The following is a 21,572-nucleotide window of genomic DNA, read 5'->3' on the forward strand; positions in this document are numbered from 1 at the left end:
AGTTCTTTTTGGAGGCTCTAGGGGTGGATCCATTTCCTTAACTTTTCTGTCTTCTAGAGGCTGCTCTAAGTGCTTAGATCATGGCCCAGCCTCACTCTGACCTCCCATTCCATTGTTACTTATCCTTCTCTCCCTCTGCTTCTGTTGGCACAAAGCCTTTTCTGACTCTGACCCTCCTGCCTCCCTCTTATTAGGGAGCACCCTGATAATCTTCCTTTATCAAAATTCTTAACTGAATCACATTCGCAATGTCTCTTTAGCCATTTAAGGTAATATATTCACAAGTTCTGGGGATTAGGATGTGGACATCTGGGGGGTGGGACATTATCCAACCTACCACTTAGGACAAAGAATAGTTGAAGCCATGAGCCCTAGAAGAAAGAAGGGAAACTTTATTGGAAAGAAGGAATGTGAACATGTGCAAGACAGGGGTGGTTTGTATGTCTGATAGTAGAAAGACAGTGTATTTTGTGGCTGATGTTTCCTATTTTTTCTCTTTTTTTAAAAAGAAGATTTAATTTATTTCTCCCCCCTCCCTCCATTGTCTGTTCTCTGTGTTCATTCACTGTGTGTTCTTCTGTGTTTGCTTTTATTCTCATTAGGCAGCTCCAGGAACCAATCCTGGGACCTTCTGGGGTGGAGAGAGGCGATTATTCTCTTGGGCCACTTCAGCTCTCTGGTTTGCTGCATCTCTTATTGTCTCTCCTCTGTGTCTCTTTTTGTTGCATTATCTTGCTGCGCCAGCACTCTGCGCAGGCCAACACTCTGCATGGGCCAGCTCACCATACGTGCCAGCTTGCCTTCACTAGGAGGCCCTAGGTATTGAACCCTGGACCTTCTATATGGTAGACAGGAGCCCAATTGCTTGAGCCACGTCTACTTCCCCCTATTTTCTCTTTAGAATAGAGATTATTTCATTTGCTTTAGGAGAGAGGCACAGATAGGAGATCTCCAGAAGAAAGTACCACTCTAACAACTAGAGCTTTCCTTCATGTAACTAATAGTGAATATGAGTTTTCCATGTGCAGAGACCTCAGTGGGTTCTGGGGTACAAAGGTATCCAACCCAGGAAGGTTGTTACCTCTCTATTGCTGAAGTTTTTCAAGCATGTTGAATGACCATTTGTATGGAGGAGTGTAGAAAGAATTTCTGGGTACGAAGTTAAACTGGATAACCTCATAGACAATTTAGTATTTGCTAATTCTGTAAGTAATATATATTTCCAAATACAATTTATTTTAAATAAATGGGTAATAAAGAATGTATTAAATGCCACTACCAGGGACAACTGCTCAGGAGTAAAGAATACAGTAAGATTTCTTAAGGAGTCATTGTCAATATTTAAGCAATGGAAGCTCATTGCACTCTATGTTTATTAAGTACTTGACCTTTAATTAAGTAATCTTTTAGGTTTTGAAATTTGAATTTTTATACAAATAGTAAATGAACACTGATTTATTATAAAAATGAAAATAGGTAAATTAAAAGAAACCACTTTATGATCACCTCTCCCCTTAATCTGACTTTCCTCTGTAGATGTAATCATTGTTAAAAATTTTGCATGGATTCTTGTAGGTCTTTTTCTATGGGTTTACCTGCTCTTAGATGTATATACAAAAGTATATTGGGAAGCTGATGTGGTTCAAGTGATTGGGCTCCTTTCTACCATGTGGGGGGTCCTGGGTTTGGATTCTGGGACCTGATGAAAGTAAGCTGACCTGCGTATGCATGGAGAGCTGGCACAGCAAGATGATGCAACAAAGGAGACAAAGAGGAGGGACAGTGGGAGGCACAGTGAGCTGGGTTGCTAAGGTGGCTCAAGTGATTGAGTGCCTGTCTCCTACATTGAAGAACTCAAGATCAGTTCCTGGTGCCTCCTGAAGAGCAGTTAAGCAGACACAAGAGAGCACACAGTAAATGGGCCCAGAGAGCAGTGAGCACAAAAATATAATGGGGGGGGGATTAAAATTTTTAAAAATTTTTGAAAAGAAATGATGATTTCATCATTTTAAAAAAGTATAGGGGGCTTTGTTTGTTTTTACACAAATGCAGTCATGCTAATTTACTGATCTAATTTTGAAAAAAATTAACAGTACATATTAGCAATCTTTTTTTGTTAGAATATACCTTCATGTTTTTTTAAATTACTACATAATATTCTGTAGTCTAGATCGACTACACTTTATTAATATGTAGCCATTTTCCAATATATTAGTTGTTTCCAATTTTTTCTCTTGTGAGCAGTGAAGCAGTGAACATCCTTTAAGATGACTTTCTGCATATAACTTCTAGTTAGTCTGTAGAGAACCAGAAAAGCGTGGAGTGTATCAAAGGGCATGGCTTTTTAATATAGTTATAGATTATGCCAAATTTCCTTCCATAAAGTCTGTTCCAATTTATACTCTTTTCATAACAGCTGAGAGTTCCACTCTTGTACTCATCACTTGTATCAGCATTTGACATTATTAATCTTTTAAATTTTTGTCCAACTAGTGAAAAATACCTTATTTTAAGGTATTTTTTCCTCTATTGCTATGAGATTGAATATCTTTTCATGTTTATATTTACTGGTATTGTATTCTGTGTGTATGTATGTGTGTGTGTGTGTATGTGTGTGTGTGAGTGTATGCAAATGAATTGTTTGTACATTTCTATTCTTTGTCCAGTTTTCTTTAGTCCTCTAAGTTTTAGAAACTCTTTATGTAATCTGGTATTAGTCCTGGATATGTTGCAAATGTTTTTTCTCCATTTGTGCCTTGCATTTGAACTTTGTATATGGCATCTGTGGTGGTTTGAAACTGTATGTACTGAGAAAATCATGTTGTTAAAGCTAATCTATTCCTGTGGGTGTGACCCCATTGTTAAGTAGGATTTTTGATGAGGATACTTCAGTTAGCGCATGACCACCTCATTCAGGATGGGTCCTTCTTTTTTTTCAGTGATAGGATTTTATTTTATTTTATTTATTTTGTTTTATTTTGATTTTTTAAAAAAGATACTCAGATTCATAAATGTTACATAAAACATGTAGGGGATTCCTGTATGCCCCACCCCCTTCCCTCCCACACTTTCCCACATTAATAGCACCCTTCATTAGTGTGGTACATTTGTTATAATTGATGAACACATATTGGAGCAGTGCCACTAAGTATGGGTTATAGTTTACATTATAGTTTAAACTCTCTACTGCACAATTTTGTAAGTTATGGCAAGATATATAATGGTCTGTATCTGTCATTGCAGTGTCATTCAGGACAATTCCAATGTTCACAAAATGCCCGCAAATTATACTTATTTTTCCCTCTCCTTCTCCTCAGAACTTCTGGAGGCCACTACCTCCACATCAATGATAACAGTTCTTCCATTGCTAGAATAACAATAAGTCTGTAGTAGAACAGTAAGTCTACTCATGTGCAATAATACTAAGCTAAGTTTCAATTTCAAAAGAAAAGCTTCATAAGTACAGTCATCAATATCAAGTTCCATCAATGGTCCATCCTCCTTTACTACACTGGCCAGGAACTCAGGGGATTCTTGCTGTCCCATTGGGGAATATGGCAGAACTCCTCAGGATGGGAATTTGATATTCTTTCAGTTATAGCATGACTATCCACCCACCATGACAATGTCCCATGAACACTTGAACACATTCATATGCCTTATAGGTTTGCCCCAAATGGACCTCCTCCCATGCATCTCCCATCACTGAACACCTGTACCAGTGATCCAAAACTTCTTCAAAAATGAAGCCAACAAAATAACCAAATAAAATTAATAAGAAAATGAAATAATAATGATAGTTTTAAAAATGACAAATAAAATACAAAAAATTAAAAAGCATTTGAAATAATAAAAAAATTAAAAATTTTTTTTGGCATATCTTTCATCACTGCAAAATCTGTTGTCTTGTATATGCAGTGACATTTTCTTCCATTTATTTCCCCAATGTCTAATTTTTTTCATTTTTTCTTCAAAGAAGCTTTAAGTCACAGAAAAGTCATGTATGGAATATAGGGGATTCCCATGTACCCAATATCCTCCCCCTTTCCCCCTCTCCTGTATTAATAACATTTCACACATGGATGGTACATTTGTTACAATTGATGTGCAAATACTGAAGCGTTGCTGCTAACCATGGTCAATGATTTACATTATGGTTTACATTTTGTACCATACACTTTTATAAATTTTGACAAAATTTAACATGGCCTGTACCCAGGCAAGATCATGTGGAACAATTCCAGTGCAACCAAACTGCCCTATGTTCCATCTGTTCTATTCCTACCTCCTTTTCCCCTCAGGACCCACGGCAACCACCAAGCTTCATTCCTTGAAGAACAAGATCCATAGTTACTTTCAGTAACATGGAGGGCTTGGCATACTGGCCTGTTCATCCTGTCATAGTGTATTGTATCAGTGGGTGGAGACGTACACAATGAATGGGGAGGTGTTGGACTCCCATCCGGGGGTTCCTGCTCTGTTCTCCAGGAGAGGGGCTGGAGTCTCTCGAGAGCACAGGCAGAGCCTAATGGGGGAAGACAGGCCAGTATGTCAAGCCTTCAGTGTTGTTGCAGGATAGGTCTTAATCCTCTTACTGGAGCCCTTTATAAATGGAATGAAAAGAGAGAGAGTGAGCCACAAAAGCAAGCAGCTGAAAGGAACAAAACCTGGAAGAGAAGGGAGAGACCAGTAGACAGCAACATGTGCCTTGCCATGTGCTAAAGGAACCAAGAATGGGTGGCAGTCAGTCTTGTGGGAAGAAAGCATCGCCTTGATGATGCTTTGATTGGACATTTTCCCAGCCTCCCAACAAAATTCCCATTATTTAAGCCCAATTCATGGTATCTACTTTAAACAGTCTAGGAAACTAAAACAGGGTCTTTTATATGCTAAACATTAAAAATACTTTTGTAATTAATTTTGTTGGTCTTTTCTTTTGGCTCCTAGGTCTGTCTTAGCACGGCCTTTCCCACTACAAGGTTATTAAACCATTTTTTATTTCTTCTGATATGTTTATAAATTAAATCATTAAACATTTTCTTTAGTTTTTAAGTTTTAGAATCTTAGTGTATGTTAAAGAATTAAATTATTTGTTTATGCAAATGGGTAGTCATCTGTTTTGAGTGTCTCAGCCTTTCCCAATTGATTTTCAGTACCAACTAGTGCCTACAGTACACATGAGTCCATGAGTACCCTATTAAAATTGTATCACTGTAGTTTTATATTAGTCATATATATATGACATGAATCCCCACATTGATCATGTTCTTAACTTTCTTAGCTATAATTGCCATTTTCTTTACTCTGGAACAGTTTAAACAGCTTTGGAAATATCTGTTCCTTAAAGCTTATGTAGATTTTCTCTGGAACTGGGCTGCTTTTGGGGATAGCTCATGGCAGTTTTCTCTTTCTTCTATGATAATTGTTCCCTTTAAATTTTCTATGTCTTCTGGAGTCAATTTGTGTAAATCATATTGTCCTAGATAATTATCCTATTCATCCAGGTTTTGTTTACAAAAAATTGATAGAAGTAGTTTCTTTGATTCTTTTCATTTTTTTGTTTCTCTGGTATTATGTCTTCTTTTGTGTATTGCTTTCTTCCTTTCTTTTTTCCCCCTGTAATTTGTTTCTCTCTTTTTCTGTTCTGTTTTTTCCCCCATGAAGATCTTGGAGTTATTTATTAGTTTTACTATTTTGTTTTTTTCCCCAAGTTTTAATTTCTGCTTTTATCTCTAATAGTTTTTTTTTTAAGATTTTAGTTTTTATTTATTTCTAATCCCCCCCAGTTTTCTGCTCTCTGTGTCCATTCGCTGTGTGTTCTTCTGTGGCTGCTTCTTATCAGCAGCACCAGAAATCTGTGTCTCTTTTTTTGTTGCATCATCTTGCTGCATCAGCTCTCCGTGTGTGTGGCACCATTCTTGAGCAGGCTGCACTTTCTTTCGTGCTGGGCGGCTCTCTTTACGGGGTGCACTCCTTGCACATGGGGCTCCCCTACATGGGGGACACCCCTGCGTGGCACGGGACTCCTTGTGTGCATCAGCACTGTGCATGGGCCAGCTCCACACGGGTCAAGGAGGCCCGGGGTTTGAACCGTGGGCCTCCCATGTGGTAGGTGGATGCCCTATCCATTGGGCCAAGTCCACTTCCCTCTAATAGTTTCTTTTTTCTGCTTTCCTCAGTTGTGATTTTTTATTTTTTAATTTTGGATATGAATGAATTTTTCATACGTGTTTGCTTATTTTTTTTAAACCTAACCCTACCTTCCCACCCCCATTGTCTACTCTCTGTGTCCAGTCACTGTGTGTTCTTCTGTGTCTGCTTGTATTCTCTTTAGGCGGCACCAGGAACCGATCTTGGGACCTTCTTGAATGGGAGAGAGGTGCTCATTCTCTTGAGCCACCTCAACTCCCTGGTTGGCTGGATCTCTTATTGTCTCTCCTCCATGTCTCTTTTTGTTGCATCATCTTGCCATGCCAGCTTTCCTTGTAGACCAGCACTCCTGCATGGTGTAGCACTCTGTGTGGGCCAGCACTCCACATAGGCCAGCTCTCTACTCAGGCCAGCTTGCCAAAGGGGCCAGCTTGCCTTCACCAGGAGGCCCCAGGTATCAAACTCTGGACTTCCTATATGGTAGACGAGAGCCCAATCACTTGAGCCATATTTGCTTTCCATGTTTGCTTATTAATAGGTATTGGTTTAAGGCTATGAATTATAGTCTAAGAACTGTTTTAGCAACATAAGATATGATATATAGTGTTTTCATTATTTTTATTACTATTAATGTCATTACAGACATTCTGCAATTTCATTTTTCATTTTTCTTTTTGACAGAAATGTTATTTGAAGAATCTTAAAATGTCCACATTCTAGGAACTTCTTAGCACTGGATTTTACTAATAATTTTTCATTACATTTGAAAGTGACCAGAAATTATTTTCTGTATTCCTTCTACTATTGGAATTTATTGGCATTTTATCTGTGACCTAAAATATGACCTTTTTTGTTTTTTCCCTAAGCTACTTTTCTTAAAGAATAGGTATATTCTTTCACCTTAGCATTTAGTATACAACGATTAAATCTATTTAATTATGTTAGCTTATGTATATTTTTCATATTTACACCTACATTTTAATCCACTATGTGCCATGGCTTTAGAGGATTGAATAATAATCTATTAATAACATTTCTCTCTGACTCTCCTTAAATCTACTATATGTTTTGCCTTACAAATGTGTATTATATGATACCTTGATATTCATATTTATTATATTTTTATTGTAACGTCACCATAATCAAGAATTTACCTTTACTTGTTTAATGCTTTTTGTTCCTGAGTTAAATCATGCATGGTGTTGACCGCACTCTTTGCTTTCTCTTTCTTTTTTCTTTATTAGCGTGGCATGCTTTTGCCTATTCTTTTATTTTCGTACTTTGCATACTTTGTGAATCACTTGGTTATAGGGGTATCTCTTTTGCACAGAATAGAGAGGTATTGCTTAACTCCAAGGGGAAGTTTCTTTCTTTCCAATAGGTGTGTTTAGCCCTCTGATACTTAACTGAGTTAACACAAGTGTGGTGTTGTACTGCTATAGCATCTTATATTACATTCTTTAATTTGTAGGTTTTGAAAAAAAACTTCCCCGTCCTAATTTCCTAGTTTTGTGTTTGCTTTCTTTTAATTGGAAAGGCATGTTTTTCAGTTATCATGATAACTGTAAGTATATGAAACCTTTCTCTGTTTCTTTAAGCATTATTTATTAATTCCCTTTGAGGAACAATAATAAAATTAATATTATTCTCTTCCTTACTCCTTTTTCTACCAGTCGATCTTAGCATTATAAAATAATTTACTTAAAATTTTCCTGTGATTTTTTTCAGTTTAAAATATCTTTTGATCTGTTATGAAAGTAATCAGTTTATGTACATCATATTACCACTTCATCCCACTTCAACTTTCCTCTCTTGAAAAAAAGTTTTATCATTTCTCCATTAAGGCTTAGGTTACTTACTTTATAGACATAATCACATACTTGATTGGGATTCAGTCCCATAATTTTGTTGTTGTTGTTTATTCCACTCCTTTGCTCTGTTTTGCTTTTTTTCTAGCCATCTCTTGGGTGACTTCAGTTTACCTTCTAGAAAATTCCTTCAGAAAATCCCATGGGAAGTAAATTTTACATGTTTCTATATGTTCAGAAACCTTTGAACATTGCCTGCTGCCTTTATAATTAATGTTTGGCTAGACTTTAAAATCTCATTATTCCTTCTTTCCTCAAGGATTTTGTGGATATACCTATATCCAGTGGCATATTTAGAAGGCAGTGGAGTCTACTGAATGTTATTGTTGAAAGTTGCTGTGGAGAAATATGACAACAAACTGATTTTACCCCTTATAAGCTATTCAGACCTTTTTTGGTGTTGCTATCAAAAGGTTCTTTAAATTTGGAATCCAGTGACTTTACTAGAATGTGTCTTGGTGTCAAATACTTTGATGAATTTCTCTGGGTAACTTTATGCTCTTTAAATAGGTTTTTATTACCAAAAAAATGCATGACTCATCCTCTCCCCCATGGCTTCCTCATCTGTTTGCTCATTTTTGCTCATTGTTTGCAGTCATTGTCTGCTTATTGTCTGTCTGGTTTTTCTTTAGGCGGCACTGGGAACACAAACCCAGGAGCTCTCATGTGGGAGGCAAGTGCTCAATTGCTTGAGCCACATTTGCCCCCTGCTTGTTTTTGTTTTTGCTCATCTGCTTGTTGTTTGCTCCTTGTCTGCTCATTGTTTTTGCTAGCTATCTGCTCATTGTTTGTCTTCTTTAGGAGGCCCCAGGAACTGAACCTGGGACCTCCCATGTATGTGGTGGGTGCTCAACTCTTGAGCCACATCCTCTTCCTGCATGATACTTTTTAAATAAAAAATTAATATCTCAGTATGTTGTCAACAAATATGGCAGCATGAGATGCACTAGGGTTTGATTCCCCACAGAATCTATGAACAAATAGCAAAAATGGGCAAAACCGTTTTTCTCCAAATTCTGAAAAACAGCTAAAGGGTTGCAGTAATAGAATAAGTTGGAATAAATAAAATTCAACTTTAGAAATGGCAGGAGAAACTTGTGACTCCCTTGTTGGTTCCTTCCTCACTCCCTCCCAGTTATTGTTTGGAGCCAGCCTATACTGTCATTGTGGGTTGCTGGCCTTGTTCTGGGAGAAGAAGAGTAACTGGAGTGCTTGTATGTCAGTGCCAATCTATCAGGTGGCAGCCTGAAGACTGAACCAGGACACTAATCTCTGGCTTGCCTTCCCAGAACTCTCCCTGCAGGCAAAAGTAGCTTGCACACAGCTAAAACAGTATAAGAAATAATTAGTAAATGTGTTCCGGGACAAAGTATTTTTGGCAGTAAGATCTACAATACAGCACCCAGGAAAGGGGAAATGTCTATTTCATAGGGAATAGAGGGGGCATTTGGATTCCTATAAATGGGGCAGTTCATAAGACAAAACCAGGACAAGATGACAGACTCAGAAAAATTGAGTGGGACCTGCACTTAACATTCACCTTGGACCGATATTATTGATAGGAGGGCTAAACTCTGAAGGAGATCACCAGCCAACACAGAGCCTATTTGCTAAGACTGTTAAAGGTATTTTTGCATTGGTATTTTGCATTGCTCCTGGTACTCAAAGAAATCTCTGTCAAATTTGTAGCCAGATATAAATATAAGAGGCAGAGATCTTAGGGATTAAATCCTGTAATAAATACATTAAAGTATTAAAATGTACAATTTGCAACAAAAAGTTACAAGACAAAGGGATAAGAAACAATGACCCATTCAAAGAAATGAGATAATTATTTAGAAAACATAAACATATACTGGACAAAGACTTTTAAAAAAACAATCCTCATTATACTCATGGAGATAAAAGAAAACATGGAGAAAAAACTAAAGCATATCAGGCAAACAATATATGAACATGAGAATCTCAATAAAGAGAATATTTTAAAAGGAACCAAGCAGTAATACTGGAGTTGAAGACCACAGTAACTGAAATAAAAATTCTCTAGAGGGTTTCAACAGCAGATTGCAGTTGGTAGAAGAAAGAATTAGTTAACTTGAAAATAAGATACTTGAAATCATTCAGGCTGAAGAGCAGAAAGAAAAAAGAATGAAAACAGTGACCAGTGGGACACCATCAAGTGAATCAATATGGTATTATGGAAGTCTTAGAAGAAGGAGGGAAAAAGAAAGGACAGAAGGAACTTTCAAAGAAATAATGGCAGAAAACATCCCAAATTTAATGAAAGGCATGAATATATACATTCAAGATATCCAACAAACACCAAACAGGATAAACTCAAAGAGAACCATGTCTAGACACATAGTCAAACTATTGAATGCCAAGGTCAAGAGAGAGATCTGAAAGCTGCAAGAGGAAAGAAGTATGTACAAGGGAGCCAAAATAAGATTAACTGTCAATTCTGTATAAGAACCATGGAGGCAAGAAGTCAATGGGAGGAAATATTTGAAGTACTGAAGAAAATAGTGGCCAAACAAGAATTTCATATCCAATGTGCCTTTTTCAGAAATGAAGGGGAGACTGACATTCTCAGATTGGCATTCTCCCACAAAAATGAGGGAGTTTGTCACTACTAGACCTGTCCTACAAGCAATGCTATAGGGAGCTTTTCAGACTGAAAAGAAAGGACACTAGACAGTGGATTGAGGAGGTGTAAAGGGATAAAGATCTACCATAAAATTAAACATGTAGCTTGTCTGAAGTTTCTAACAGGGGAGTGCAGTTACTTGTATATCCTTGACCAAAGAATGATCCTTCTGTAGCAGGAAAAATCATCCTCTTTGCCTGAGTGTGCAGCTTCAGATGGGATGCACTTGGAGCAGTGAGGGAGGAAGGGGACACTCACCCAGCCAGCCAGATTATTTTAGGTTGTATATATGTTACTAGAATAAACTTTTTTTAAATGCATGGAAATGTACACCACAAGCCCTGTTAAACTTGGACTAGAGTTAACAGTACAATTATAAAAATGTGTTTTCATCAATTGTAACAAATGTAATGCACCAACCCAATGTGTTAATAATAGGATGGTATACAGGAATCTTGTATTTTAAGCATTTTTGTTCTGTAAGCCCACAACTTCTCTAATTAAAAAGGTGCATATGATGAAAAAATAAATATATAGTTAATTATAAATGCAAGTATTATTGTATTTTTTGTATATAATTTTACTTTTTACTTCTTACAGTTTCTAAAACGCAAATGCATAAAAAGTAATGAAATATCTATGGTTTGGGATGTACAATATATAAAGATGTATTTGTAAGAAGTACACAAAAAGGTGGAGATAGGTATGGGAACAGTGCTTGTGTGTGCTATTGAAGTAAAGGTTTCTCAGACTTTACATTAAAAGCACAAGCAACAAAAGAAAAATAAGTGGGCCTTCATCAAAATTTAAACTTTCGTACATCAAAGGGCTTCGTCTACAAAGTAAAAAGATAGGGAAACAGATGTGGCTCAACCAATTTGGCTCCCATCTACCATATAGGAGGTCCAGGGTTCGATGCCCAAGGCCCCCTAATGAGGGCAAATTGGCCCATGTGGTGAGCCAACAAAAAGAGACAAAAAGAAAACACAACAAAAAGAGGAGAGATAATAAGAGACACAGCAGATCAGGGAACTGAGGTGGTGCAAGAGAATGATCACTGCTCTCCCACTCTGGAAGGTCCCAGGGTTGGTTCCTGGAGCCACCTAATGAGAATACAAGCAGACACAGAGGAACATCTAATGGACACAGAGAGCAGACAATGGGGCAAATGGGGGGGAATGGGGACAGGGAGCAAGAAATAAATAAAAATGAATCTTTGAAAAAAAGAAGAAAGTAAAAGGACAACCTTCAGAATGGGAAAAAATATTTGGGAACTATATATCCATTAATAATTTGATATCCATAAAATATAAGGAAATCCTATAATGTCACAGCAAAAAGACAAACAACCCAATTACAAATTGGGCAAAAGACTTGAATATACATTTCTCCAAAGAAGATATACAAATGGCCAAGAAAAGCACATGGAAAGCTGCTCAATGTCATTAGGTATTAGGGATTGCAAATTTAAACTACAATGAGATAGCATTAGAAATAAATGCTATTTAAAAAAACAAACAGAAAGTATCAAGTGTTGGAGAAGATGTGGAGAAATAGTAACATTCATTTGTTGTTGGTGGGAATGTAAGATGGTGCAGCTGGTTTGCAAAATAGTTTGGCAGTTGCACAGAAAGCTAAGGATAGCATTACCATATGTCACAGGAATCCTACTTCTAGGTATATAAGAATTGAAAGCAGCAACTTGAACAGATAGTTGCTCCCTGATATTTGTAGTGGTATTATTCACAATTGCCAAAAGATGGAAGCAACCCAAGTGTCTAACACATGAATGGATAAACAAAATGTGGTATATGCATACAATTGAATATAGTTCAGCTGTAAACAGGAATAAAGTTCTGATATATACAACAACATGGATGAACCTTGAAGACTTCATGTTGAGTAAAATAAACCAGATGAAAAAGGCAAATATTGCACGATTTCACTGGTATGAAATAATTAGAGTAAGTCAGTTCTTAGAGTCAGACACTGGAATACAGGTTTCCAGGGGTTGGGGTGGGGGTAGGTAATGGGGACTTAATACTTAATTGGTACAGAGCTCCTGTTTGGAGTGATGGAAAAGCTTTGATAATGAACGGTGGTGATGGTGATGCAGCATTGTGAATGTGATTGGTACCACTGAATTGTGGATGTGAATATGATTCAAAGCGTAAATTTTGTAGTGTATATGTTATATGATGAAAATGACAAGAAAAACAGTAATGAACTGTGTAACACAAATGGTGACCCTTAGTATAAGCTATGAGCTCTGGTTCATGGTATAATTATAGTGATGTCATTTTGTCGTAACATTGGTACAAAGTGTGATGAGGAAAACTGTGTATGTGAGGGGCAGTGTATGGGAGCTCCGTACTTTCTGAATGAATTTTCTGTAACCCTTCAATTTATTTAACAAAAAAAATTCTTCTATTCCACTGTGAGCCAGTGACCATATTTTATTCAACAGCATGTCCCTATCATTGAGCCTGGCTTGTTTGGGTACTTTGTTAAATGATTTAATTAAATTAATTGCTTTTATTATGATGGAAAGCAATACGATTTTTGAGACCAGATATAACACTTGGTAATAGTCAAAGTGTAACTTCAGAAAAGAAACAAGGAAAAGCCAAATATTATAGATAATGCTCTTGAAATTATGTAGTTATCGTGGGCTTTGTTATTGTTAGCCTGTGAAAAAGTGGCTCAAGGTTAAACCAGGCTTGATCTTTTACTTCACAATACTTCCCATATTAGTAGCTTTTTGTTAGTAGTTTTATTTTAAAAAATCATGATAAATCCAACTGGATAAGGATTAAATTAATGCCCCTGAACTTGATGTGTTAATGACTTTTTCTATTAAGTGCGTTTTTTCTCCTAACAACCCTAATGAGGGATTGTAGGTTTTGATATTCAATGTAGGAAACCCTAGAGATGGTAGTGTCTTTTTCTTTTTCTTTTGAGGAATATGAATTCACCATGCATATAAAACACATTCAAGAATGAAGTGGTAAAGTGAACGCTGCCTAGTGTCAGTTTAGATAATGAAATGGAAAGTTTGTGTCTGGATTGCTGAGGATCTCCCATTTTGCCTTGTTACTGCAAAGATTGTGTGTAATCTAGTGATTACCAGGAGTTCTTCTCATGCTGAAAGCAGTGGGTTATTCAGTGGGTCACAGGTAAAGAGGGTTAGTAAAACTTAAGCTGTCAGTCCAGAAGGGATTTTAAAATTGTGAAAAATCAGATTAGTTTTAATATTTATAATACTTTACATTAAATACTTTTAATATCAGGTTTAAAAGTATTGACTTTTTGTCATTTTTTAATGTGTCACTCTTTATTTAGATTTTATTGAAAATTCTTTCGTTAGAGAGCAATATTTTTCAATGTTACCCTCCTCCAGCTGAAAAGTAATAGAACTAACATTTTGTTATTCTAAGAAAAAAGACAAAATGGTTATTAAATTGTTGAGATAGCTTTGAACACAATTTTTGTATAAATGCGTTCAATAAAATGAAATTTGCTAAATGAGACAGATCTATGCTTTTTAGAAAGAAAAGTATTTGTGATTAGTATATTGTAGTTTAATGTTCCCTTTATATGTAACATTATTTTTAGTTTAATTTTTAAGGTAATATTTAGCAGGTAATATTTAAATGTGCCCACATGGATAGCTGAAAGGGCCATATAACACAAATTTCAGCTGTTTCAGACATGAAATTATAAAAATATATAAAAATATTTTATTATAATATATAAATTAGCACTTTTGGACTAGTTCTCTAACTTCAGGATTAGTTTTTGATCCTCATATAATATGTTTCAGTCGACCCATTCTCCAATTTTATGAGTAGCGTAAGTAAATTTAGTTCATCTACACATTCATATACTTTAAATAGACCAATGTAAACAGTTTCTTATCTGCCATATGTTGAAATGCTTCAGTAAAGTAAAGACATAATTGCCTCGTCAACAAAGATGGCATTGAATTGCACTGTTTTGGAAAAAAAGTTAAGTGAACTAGATGCCTGTTAATCTGGTTCTTTAAATATCATAAACAAAAGTATCAGAATGTGTTTCCAAGGACAAAGGCGGAGTTTTCCAGCCTTTGATTGGTTGTTGCTTTGTCCTGTTCCACAGCCATCCTTAATTGGCTTTGGGTAGATTGGAATCACATAAGCAGGGTGACATTTATTACTTTCCTAGTTGTTTCTTTGCACTGAACCCAAAGATTCCCAAGGAGTAACCGTAAAAGATTTCTTTCATTTTGTCCATGATCTACAAGAGGGGATCATTGTAAGAAGAGCAGGCATGAGTTTGAGTGCGAGAAGAGTTACTCTGCCTGCAATAACGCCGATAGTTCTACAGAAAAGGGTATGTGACTTTTTTCCCTTTTCCTTTTTCCTTTTTTTTCTTCCTATATCTTTTTGATTTTCTGTCTCCTGTTACTGTGTGTTTCTTACTAATGTGGGAAGCTTAATTACATATCCTGAAAGAAACTATAATTCATTTGGGCTGTAGGTAATGAAAGGACATATAATTGGAATTGAACTAGGGAAAACAGGCTGAATTAGAACATCACCATAGTAAAAAACTTCCATTGTGAAAACAGATTAGTTTCCCTTTCGGGTCTTTGTGATTTCGACTGTATTGAGGCTTTTTTTTTTTCCCTCTTCTACTGTAACTTCAGGCCTGTTTGCCTTTAATTCAATAGGAAATCTGCTAGCTATTATGTTTTATATTTGCTTTTGAAAGAGCAGTTTCTTTGTTCCACTCTAATTCATACTACATCCATCTTCATTGTTGAATGGGTTATATAATTGTTCTACTGTTTAAATTTATGGTACTAGTTTATTATTCTCAAGTTCTATCTATTTCTATTGAATTTCTGCCTATTTGCTTAGGAAAAACTTTCCATTAAATTCCCCCATAAAAGGGCTTTCTGTTAATTATTAATGCAATCAATCCTGTTTGTGAAATATTTTATCTATTACTTAGTAAAGATTATTTTCACATCTTATTTGTAGCATTGCATTTTTTAAAGGTGATATGTACACTTAGTAATAATGTCATGTAAGTACAACAGAATGTAGTAAACTTCTCTTATAAATACACCAAATAAGAACTTTGCTTTGAACTTTTTAATCTCTTGCAAAGAGAAGGAAAGCAGGAACCCATATTTCTGGAAGTATGCTTTTTGAAAGGTTTTGGTGACACTATAAATTGCAACATTTCTTTCCTTACCCAGCTTTTAATATTAGCTGTAAACTATAAGTGTATTTCACCAAATCAAAGGTCATGCTTTAATTACTTGAAAAATGACAAATCTGAAAACTAAGTTCTTTTAAAGAAGTGTCTCTTTTTATTGTTTTTAGTTTTTAGGTTTTCAGTCTATTTTCTTATCCACACAGGCCATTTATATACTAGGGACATTTTACTTGGCATTGGAATTGCTATGTGGTACCTTTGCCAACATTTCTCCTTCATCTTTCTTTATGCCTTTTCTCTGATCTGTATAATTGGAGCAAATTTAATTAAAATATTTTGCTTTGAGATTGAATCTTTATTTTGAATTGGACTTAGCAGCACATTAATAACAGTCTCAGTTCTCTGACTCATTGGGAATATGAAAAGGTATATTAACATGTACCACATCTATGTTTTTATGTTTTATCCAGTTAATACCAGCAGTTTAGATGGACCAAGAAACTTTCATCATGTGGTTTTTTAAGACAGACATGTTGGTGTGGTGGAAAGCATTCCATCTGGACTCTTCATTTACTAGCTGTGTGACCTTGGGTAAATCCCTTAAATTCTTGGAGTCTTTGTTTCCTCATCTGTAAGACTGAGGGATTTTTCATGAAGTGATTTCTTTAGGCCTGGTTGTGTATAAATCTCTAAAACAAAGACTGTATTTTGTATTTTCATAGTTATAATAAGATATGTAAATCATTAATTTTTTTTTCAGTGTATAAAACATTAGGAAAAGATACTATCATTTTCAAGGACTTTGAGCATTTAGTCTAAGGGATATTTGTACGAGTAAGACTTGGCTAGAAAATAACTTCTAGCACTGAATTGTAAGTAGCAAAACAAGTCTACTCTGGAAAGCTGTCATTATTATTGACGTTTTATATGAGCTGCCAATGGATACATCATTGTGATTTGTCCCTTGGTCTGTTTATAATAAGCTTTTTTCCCCAACTTTCTATTATAATAATTATGTAAGTTAGAATTCCCTAAACTCAGATCTTGTTATACCTTTCCAATGAGTACATATTTTAAATGTACATATAATTTAGCACATCATCATTTGCTGAAAGTACTTATGCTCTTCCTTTCTCCTTACATTTTAATGCTCAAATTTTGTCTATATTCAATAATTTTAAAATCCTTTATATCTCTTATTTTAAGAATTAGGCATTTTTCTGATTAAAAAACATTCATCGAGTCTGGTTATACCATGACTTTTTTTTCTCAAGATAAATTATTCCAAGCTTGTAATTAACTTGTCATTTTTTTAATATACCATAATTTAAGATGATATAAGAATTAGTACAAGCGTTCTCAGATTATTTTGGGGGGACAGATTCTCATTTTCCCAAGAAAACACGTGCTGTTTTTCCATAGGTTTGGCATAACATTTGCTTATCCTGAATGTGAGATGCTTGAAAGAATTTGCCAAGTGAAATCCTAGTCATTTAAAGGGCAGAGAGAATCCTTGAACATGCTCACTAGCTCTAAGAAGTGATTTTCTCATCAGCTGGTGTGTCTCATTTAATGACCATAAAATTCTCTTGTGAATGATTGGGAACTTGAATTTTTAAACATGGTCCTTAATGTGGTTTGGACCTTTTTTCACAGAACACCAAAATACACTTTTATCTTTGAAGAATCAGATGTTTAGGTAGAATACCTATCAAGCAAATAGGAAAGACATTTTTGCCTTCTAATTCTATCAGTATTTGATTTCCTTGATTCTAGTGAATCAGGGGTCTAGTGAAGGTTTCATCATACCCCTCAGAAATTATCACAACCTCACCAAATATTCTGAATGAATCCTTTGCCTCAAAGCACTCTTCTTAGAGAACTAGTAGGTTATGCCTTTTTTTTTTTCCAGATGAGAAGACTGAGTCTAGGGAGTTGAGTGACTTATGCAAGGTCACCCAGAAGGTCAGTGGCAAAGGTAGAAATAGAATCTAGATCCTATGACTTCCAGTATGTTTCTCCGAGATACATGTAACCTCCTGAAATTAATATGTTAATGAATTGCCTTATGATGTATATAATTGCCATTCAATTTCAAGTTTGGAATTAGTTTAGGCAAATCTTATCATCTTCCTCTGTACCTCCACCAACTCCCACATGCCCTAGTATAGAAAACCTTTATTCAGAAATCAGTTGTAAGCAGCAAAGTGTGTGTGTGTGTGTGTGTGTGTGTGTGTGGATGTGATGGAAAGACAGTTTTATACCCAGAGCTCTAGATTGGCACATTACACCAAGAAAACATCATTAAAACCCTGAAAGGTAAACAAAGACTCTCAAACATTGTAAGATAAAATCTAAGGGTGATAGGAAATTCATATGATTTTAAAGAAAGCCTGCAAGATCAGAAGGCCTGATGTCCATATCCTGAATTTTAGATCAGCATTTTTCATACCTTTATCAGATTAATATTGTTTTCCAAATTGTGTTTGTAAGGAATTCTTTATTTCTTATCTACCATATAATTAATAGAGAAGCTCATAAGCACACAAGATCCTGAGTGTTTTCTGAAATCTCAGGGGAAAATGGAGTAATTTTAAGAATATGTATTTAAGATTAAAATCTTTTTACAAATCTGAAATTCATAAATATGGAGTGATGCTGTTTAGCAGAGGACTCATTGTTCCATCCAAAGAAAAGAAACGTTTATTTTAAAGCCATTTCCATCCTCATACAATTTGAATCATTGCTCTGAGTTTCTGAAAAAAAGATTTTGTAAAGAGTGAAAGAATACAGAGTGTCACATCACTATCTGGCCCATAAGCTTTCAAAAATGTATAAAATCAACCCAAACTTATATTGTATTCACTGCGCTTCAGGGCCAGATACCTCTGTTTTCCCAGCTTTGTGTTCTTCTACCTGAAGCCTCTTTGTCTGCAAACTTGTGCCTCAAAGACTGTTTAATATTTCTATCTCTGTACTTCTGTTTATAGTCTTGTGCTTTATGGCTTATAGACAACTTTAGGCACCTGTTTGCTTTCCTAAATTCTGTCTATTATCCAAGTCTCAGCTCAGGCCATGGCACCATCCAAATGCCTTCTAAAGCTCTTGTCACAATTATCATAACAGTGACTTGATTTAGTATCAGTGGACATGCCTTTGTTACTTGTCGATTCAGCAACTGCTGCTCCATGGCATCAATTTTGTTGTGAACTTAGATGCTATTTAAGCCTTACTAACTGTCCGTAGCTATGTATCTTATGATTTTTTGCTTTTCAGATTTAGCATTTAGTCTTCTCTTGTGTGTCTTGTATAGTTTTGTATATCTTAAACTATTTGGTTTTCTAAATTTGTCCTTTTTTTTGCCTTGCAAAACTAGGTTTCAAAATTTTCAGGGAAAGGATCTTTTTGTAAAATGCTTTATCAGTTAGAGGTTATATTTAATAGCATATAACCAGAAAACTTAAATGACTGGATTAAATATGGAAGGGGTTTATTTTTCTTTTACTTAACCAAACTAATGTAGCAACCCCCACAATGTCCTCAGGCAACTAAGTTCCCTCTTGTTTTTCATTATATCTGGAGAGGCCTTGGGATCCCACCTTGGCTGGCAAACTGTGCCGGCCTTCACCTTCATTGCACCACGGGAGACGGGCCGCGGTGCGCCCTTGGCAGACTGGAGAGGCCCTTGTTTTTCATTGTATCTTCCTCAGTGTGGGTTCCTTTCCTTTTTATGCAAAAGATAGATGCTAAAGCTCAAATCATCACATTTCTATTACTGGCACAGAGAATGGGAAGTATATAGGGCATGCTGGCCATTTCTACCCCATATTAACATGCTGCCCTGGAATAATCAGCTGTTTTTGCTTACATCTCAGTGGCCAGAACTGTATCACATGGCTAACTCCATGAGCCCAGCCCACTGCCACCCTCTTCAAAATTAGGATTGACTAAGGGTATAAGGAGGGCAGCTAGCTGTCTACTGGAAGTGCTACAGACGTATTAGGCATTCAATAAATAACTGTTCCTTGGATTTTATTATTGTCATGCCAGGTATAAAATCTGAATATGCTTTATGTACTAATGTATCCTATTCCATGTATGGAGACAGTAGATAGTATGACACATGGAAAAAGAGATTTCCTAAGTTGAGGAGGCAAATGGAAGACCATAGATGGTGGAAGGCTTGTTTGGAAGGTGGTGGTCAGTAGTAGTGAATATTGTTATTGCTCTTTATCTGGAGTCTTCATTCTTGGTCAACCTTGATTTTCTCCTGTCCTCATTAGTTTTTATACATGGTATTTAGTTATATAGTTACCCAGGAAGGCTATCACATTCATGAAAAGTCTTTCTGTTTTCACAAAATGTTTCCTTTCCCTCGCATTGAGTTTGTGTGTTGTAGAGGCAGGAGGCCCTGAGTGGAGCTCAGCTCTTACTAACCAGGAGTATGACTTGGGGTACATTCTTTTAAACCTTTCTAGAAATCACTTTCTCTGTCTTGAGGATATGATACTTCCTCACAGGGCAGTTGTGAGGATTCAATAGGATAAATATTTAGAAGTACTTGACACATATAGAGGCTCAACAAATGTGAATTCCATTTTTATCACCTTTGAAATATTATGTTTCACTAGTTTCATAATTACTTTAAAATCTCCCTACAGTATGGAATTAGATTTTTTTTTTTATGTCCTGTGCTACTAAGGTGTTTTTCCAAAAATTTCCTTGTGGTGAATGAACCAAACAAGAAGTAGCTGTCTTGAATATAAAGTAGGCAAGGAGAGAAAGACAATATACCTTTCAAATGCGTGTTCATGGCATTCCCTTTCTACAACATTAGAAAGCCTCTAAATTGAATTAATTAATACAACTATATGTGCTGAAAACTATTATTTTATTTTTAATCTGGTATTATAGATTTAAATACAAGGTAGGTGGTTAGATTGTTTCTCCTTTCAATATCCTAGGAAGTATCAAGACTGGGATTTTGATGCTGTATATCTAGGAAGAGGTAAAATTGTGCCTAGTGTTAATATTGTTTGGTGGATAAGGGTGACAAGACTGGAATGTTAACTATATGATGGTGTATTAGTAAGCCAAAGGGGTGCTGATGCAAAATACTAGAAATGGGTTGGTTTTTATAAAGGGTATTTATTTGGGGTGGAAGCTTACAGTTACCAGGCCATAAAGTGCAAGTTAACTTCCTTACCAAAGTCTGTTGCCATGTGTTGAAGCAAAATGACTGCCAACGTCTATAAGGGTTCAGGCTTCCTGGATTCCTCTCTTCCTGGGGCTTGCCCCTCTTAGGGTTCAGTTGCTCTGGTATCTCCACAAATCCCAGGTGTAGACTATTAGGCAAACAACTTGTTTCTCTTCCTGGGACCTTCTCTCTTTCCTCACAACCAAACTCCTCTGTGTGCTTACTTCCCAGGGCTTCAGCTTGAGACTCCAGCATCAAAACTCCAACATCAAAAACTCCAACTCTGTCCTTTGCTGTGTCTTTTATCTGTGAGTCCCCACCCACGAAGGGGCAGGGACTCAATGCCCTACTGATGTGGTCCAATGAAAGTCCTAATCATAATTTAATCATGCCCAGGTATAGTCCAGTTTACAAACATACTCCAATATCTATTTTTGGAATTCATGAGCCATATCAAACTGCTACAGATGGCATGGGTTGTGTCATTTTTAATCATGCTGTACCC

The 21,572-nt window shown here is 36.0% G+C and overlaps 1 protein-coding gene across 2 annotated transcripts in view; it reads left to right on the top strand.

Annotated features, from left to right (window-relative positions):
- GRB14 (growth factor receptor bound protein 14) overlaps positions 1-21,572 on the top strand; it is a 138,804-nt gene that overhangs the window by 50,802 nt on the left and 66,430 nt on the right. The window contains exon 1 of one of the 2 annotated variants that reach the window (XM_004464394.4): positions 14,838-15,036. The exons of the other annotated variant lie outside the window; for it this stretch is intronic. Within the exon in view, the coding sequence (XP_004464451.1) occupies positions 14,974-15,036 (63 nt within the window). The 5' untranslated portion in view covers positions 14,838-14,973. Of the gene's footprint in view, positions 1-14,837; positions 15,037-21,572 lie in introns of those variants that run through there. 2 annotated transcript variants of the gene reach the window in all.

Source organism: Dasypus novemcinctus, chromosome 7 (genome assembly GCF_030445035.2).
Source record: "Dasypus novemcinctus isolate mDasNov1 chromosome 7, mDasNov1.1.hap2, whole genome shotgun sequence".
NCBI classification, from domain to species: domain Eukaryota; kingdom Metazoa; phylum Chordata; class Mammalia; order Cingulata; family Dasypodidae; genus Dasypus; species Dasypus novemcinctus.